Raw genomic sequence first — 5,000 nt, 5'->3', positions numbered from 1 at the left:
GAAACATTTAGTTAATGGTGCAGTGTGTGTTAAGTGCGCAACTGACCTTTTCCTGAACCCGTTTATGAACTTCTGTTTTGGTGTGCATGGATGAGCGTCACACGGATGTCCAATCGCCCGCAGAGAGCAGATAGCTGTAAACTTTCGCCACATATTGTTTGTCTTATGTAACCGTGAGGCATACATCTTCCACCTCAGATAACCGCTAATGGGAGGTAAACTAAACCGTTGTCAGTTTGCTGAACACTCCTTGCTGATATGCCAGCAAAGCTGCCAACAATCACTAATGTCTCTTTTGTGTGATATTAGTAATCTCGAAGCGGCTTTGTGAGCAACTGACGTTCCAGCGCAGATCTCTTGCTGGGGTTATGATTACACACGATTCCTCAGATGATGCTGACTCATATCTCTATAGAGCAGCACTGTATGATTCCATAGCAGAACATGAAGAGCCAGCAGGGGCTGCCTTACCTCTCTCTAATCGTGGAGTCAAATCCTGGACAAACCCTGAGGGACATCCGTGACGGAGGAGGCCGGCCTGACTCCATGCATGTGTTTGGAGCCGTGATTAAGCATTCCAAGAATGTGGTATGAAATTAAGCAGCTTTGATTGAAAACCAACAAACAAACAAACAAAAGATTATTCACGTAATTTGACTCAGGCTCAGCCAGGACGTTCGGTCACATGAAAAACATTCATGTGTCTTTAATGGTGTCAAGAAGGTTTGATGCAGGGATGACATGTTTTGAAGGCCGGAAACGAGTTAGAATTTTAGTACTTCCGGTTCCATCATCTGGATTTTAGTTAAATGCCTAAAATAAGGTCTGTTTTTAAAGGTGACATATCATGAAAATCTGTAGGCATTTTCAAAATGATATAATAAATGATCTGTGGAGTATTTTGAGCTGAAACTTCACAGACACATTCGGGGGACACCAGAGACTTATATATTACATATTGTAAAAAGGGGCATAATATGTCTGCAATTTTTAAAGCTTTTACTTGTTCTGAAAAAGGCGGTTGCTAACAAGTAGCTAAATGTGACTATGGAGGTTTTCTGGGACATTTAAATGTCATTATGTTGAACTCATCTAGTCCACTAGTCCAACTCAAACTTTCATAGAAAATGTTTTTAAATAAAGACTGAAAGAGTTGTTGGAAACTTAATGATGGTGGCATGAAGCTGTAGTAGACAGTGGTAACCTTTTTACTTCATTTGTGGATAGGCTTCAAAATGTATAAAGGAACAAACTTAATTTGTGAAGATTATGATGAACAAAACGTGTATAAATCATAAACTTTTGTTGTTTATTTTCTGCAATACTGATCTGCTATCTTCCGGTCACAATGTCGTTGCAAACTCATATTTCGTCCACTGAACACAAAAGACGATTTAAAAGCATTTAGTCAGCGGCCATATGAGTCTTCTGATGTCATATGATGGTTTAATGTGACTGAAATTTAAGCTGTTAATCAGTGAAAATCTCCCACACGAGCGAAGCAGTTATAGACATCGAAATGTCAATCTTCATACAGCATATTTGAGCACCCAAAAACATCAATGAGATTTGAAAGCTGCAAAAACTTTAAAAACCTACCTTTTGTGTTCCATAGAAGAAAGAAAGTCATATTATTTACGTTACATGAGGGTGAACAAATGATAACAACTTTCATTTTTGGTCACCGAGGTGAGCACCCTAAATAGGCTACATACTGTGATAGCTCACCCTGGTGGACATCTAACATAGTGCAATACAGTTTAAAAAAAAAATGGACAAAATGAAAAGTGTGGCTCTAAAAAAGTGAGCCAAAAGGTCCACATGTGCCAAATGACTGTACTAAATTTGTTCCTGGAGCCCTTTAGTGCTCTTTACTTAACTGTAGTTACTTAGCCATAATGATTTATAGGTTTATTTGACAGCTGCACTGATAAAGCTCACTGCTGCCTCAACATTCACTATATGCACCTCTTGTATTTAAAATTGAAATTCTCAGTTTATATAACAAAATTCAATAAAACTTGGTAGTTACTGATAAATGTATTTCCCGTAAATTTTATGAACACGATTTGATTTTTCTTGCAATAACTTTGGTAAAAGTGTTTAATGGTTGATCAGAATTAAATCCAAATAATGTCACTTCAAAATCACCACAAAGTTTATATAAGTCTAGGTTGAAAACTTCCTACTTTTCATAGTTTCAATTGTATGCTAGACAATACCACATCTAATCATTTTCACAACAAAAAGATTTTTTTTTGTGCCTAACGCATTGGATTGATTACTTTAACAAGGTCTGTCCTCTAGTGGACGATGCGCGTAATAACATCCCACAGATCTTGTAGGTAAACAAGCTCAAATCTTAAATATTGTTTTAAGTTCAATCTGATTATTGTATTGTATTTATGAGACCAAATCAGAGTCTGAGTTCTTAGGAACTTTAAACATTAAGTACATGAGTGCTCCTGGATGAAAGAAACGTTAGAAGATAAGATGATGAAGCTGTACCATTATACTTTAATGATGTGTGTCTGATAGGAGTTTCAGACATCTTCACTCCTCTGCGGTCTCACACTGAGTGAAGCTCAAAGCTCAGGTTCTGCTTTGGATCTCAACACGCTTCATTAATAGTCGTGAGAGCTCGACTCTTTCCATAAGAACAGCCCAACATCTGTCCTAAACTAATGCCAGCGGTGCTTGAGAATATATGAGTCAAACGTCTCCACACACCTACTTTATTACTATTACTCTGCAGAATACAAGACATCAACCAGAATTATCTAAAAGCAACTTTGAGAGGTTACACAGATGCTGGACACATACATAAATGTTTATATACGTCTTGTATATCTATCCATATATCAAATATATATTACTCTTAAAAAATGCATTTTTTTAATTTTTATTAATCGACTCGATTAGGTCACGATTGTGAAAAATTACACGTATTGTAATTATAGAAGAAATCACTCGAACTGATTTAAAGTATAGCATACTGCTGACAATGCTTTGAATTTATATCAACTGCCTATCCCCAGTATAAATAATATTTGGTTTTAAATATTTGGATAAAGAATATATAAACAATAACAAATAATTGCATTACAACATTTCGGCTTTATTCATATTATTGCATTCATTTTGAATGACACATTCAGCCACACGACACACAGCAGAGATGTTACGTTGGTGTGGACTTTCTCCCAGATAAAGAACATTCTGCATGAAGACCAGAAGTGAAGGTTTAAATCGAGGAATTAAAGAATGTGCAAAAGGGGTTTTCTTTAAACCCACGTACCATCAATAATAAAGAAAACAACAGCTGACTTTTTTAACATTTGAAAATTGTATTAACATTAACGCAACACTGCCTTTTGTTCTCTTTGGTATTTTCTCTATTACTGATAAGAGACACTTTTGGTCTGATGCTGACAAATCATTTTCAAGTTTTTCGAGAATCAGAATTCTTACCTAAACTACAATTGTAAAAACTACTTAAAACATCTGCTAAAAGGCAGCAAAAGTATGAAAACAGAAATATAAAACCCACATCCAAAGAGGACACGTTTCTAAATACAAACGCTGGAGACAGAGAAATCTGAATGTCAAATTCAGACCAATAAAGCCACGCGTTACAAACACACCCATCGGTCAAACCCCATACGCTTCACATACTACTCTAACTCATGACACTCACTGTATGTACACACTTGCTGGTATAAGTAATAAATAGATCTGCTGGTATATCAATGAAAAAGTTGAAAGTCCACAGCCCTTATGGAAAGAGAAGAATATGAACACACTGGTTGTCTGATAAAGTGGACACATCTTCTCACACATCAGTAGTCAACTCAGTTATCCACGCTGGAGTAAGTCATGGCATTGAGTGCTGGTCTTTTCCTCCCTTTGATCTTCAGAGATCCATAACGTGCCTGTGACCAATGAATGACAAGCATTAGTTATCATAATTAAACTCATGCACAGTGCAAGTCAAGAGGGTAGCCATAAACAATAATAAACTCAAGAGAACATGATTTGAATGAGAACTTCAACAACTAAATTATAAAAATGACACTGCAAACTTCCATCAGTGATGTTTCTTTTACAGTAGTGAAAGAATGCTTTTGAATAATGCTTGTTCCTACAATGCATAACTTAAATTTGACTTCTTACTTGTAAATGTTACGAATTCATGTGAACATTGCGAATATAAGTGAGTTGCTACTAAACTTTAAATGCTTCTTTCAGTGTGCACACGTCAACACAATGCAACAGAGGAAAAGGTGTAATGATTGACAAAAAAAATTAGATTTGATTAAATAGTCAAGGTTGTATGTTAACGGAATAGTTCATGAAAAATGAAAACTTAAACTTTACCAACACTCAGGCCATCCAAGATGTTAAATAAGTTTCTTTATCAGAACAGATTTAGAAAAGCATTACCAACTGATCCTATGCAGTGAATGGGTGCCGTCAGAATCCAAACAGCAAATAAAAACAGAGCCCAAATAGCTAACAACAACAACAACAAAAAAACACTTGGCATTTTAACTTTAAACATTTTTATTAGACATATGCAGCTTTTCGCTTCACAAGACATTAATTGATGGACTGGAGTGGTGTGGATTACTTGTGGATTATTGTGATGTTTTTATCAGCTGTTTGGACTCTCATTCTGACGGCACCCATTCACTACAGAGGATCAAGTGATGAAATGCTACATTTCTCCAAATCTACAGGTTCATCTCAAAAAATTAGAATATCATGAAAAAGGTCAATATTTTTTGTCACTCATTTCAGAAAGTGAAACCCATATATTATATAGATTCATTACACATAGAGTGAAATATTTCAAGCCTTTATTTCTTGAAATTTTGATGATTATGGCTTACAGATAATGAAAATCCAAAATTCAGTGTCTCAGAAAATTTGAATATTGTGAAAAAGTTCAATGTTGGAAAGTCATGGTGTCACACCCTAATCAGCTAATTACCTCAAAA

At 35.6% G+C, this 5,000-nt stretch overlaps 1 protein-coding gene across 1 annotated transcript in view; it reads right to left on the bottom strand.

Annotated features, from left to right (window-relative positions):
* Positions 1-3,097: 3,097 nt before the first annotated feature.
* LOC107654067 (receptor expression-enhancing protein 3-like) overlaps positions 3,098-5,000 on the bottom strand; it is a 40,445-nt gene continuing 38,542 nt past the window's right edge. The window contains exon 8 of the mRNA XM_016440997.1: positions 3,098-3,932. Coding sequence (XP_016296483.1) covers positions 3,852-3,932 — 81 coding nt within the window. The 3' untranslated portion in view covers positions 3,098-3,851. The remainder of the gene's footprint in view (positions 3,933-5,000) is intronic.

Source organism: Sinocyclocheilus anshuiensis, unplaced genomic scaffold (genome assembly GCF_001515605.1).
Source record: "Sinocyclocheilus anshuiensis isolate Anshui unplaced genomic scaffold, SAMN03320099.WGS_v1.1 scaffold454, whole genome shotgun sequence".
In the NCBI taxonomy this organism is placed as follows: Eukaryota; Metazoa; Chordata; class Actinopteri; order Cypriniformes; family Cyprinidae; genus Sinocyclocheilus; species Sinocyclocheilus anshuiensis.
The sequence above is the reverse complement of the archived record's forward strand: the minus strand, read 5'-3'. Positions and strand labels throughout refer to the sequence as shown.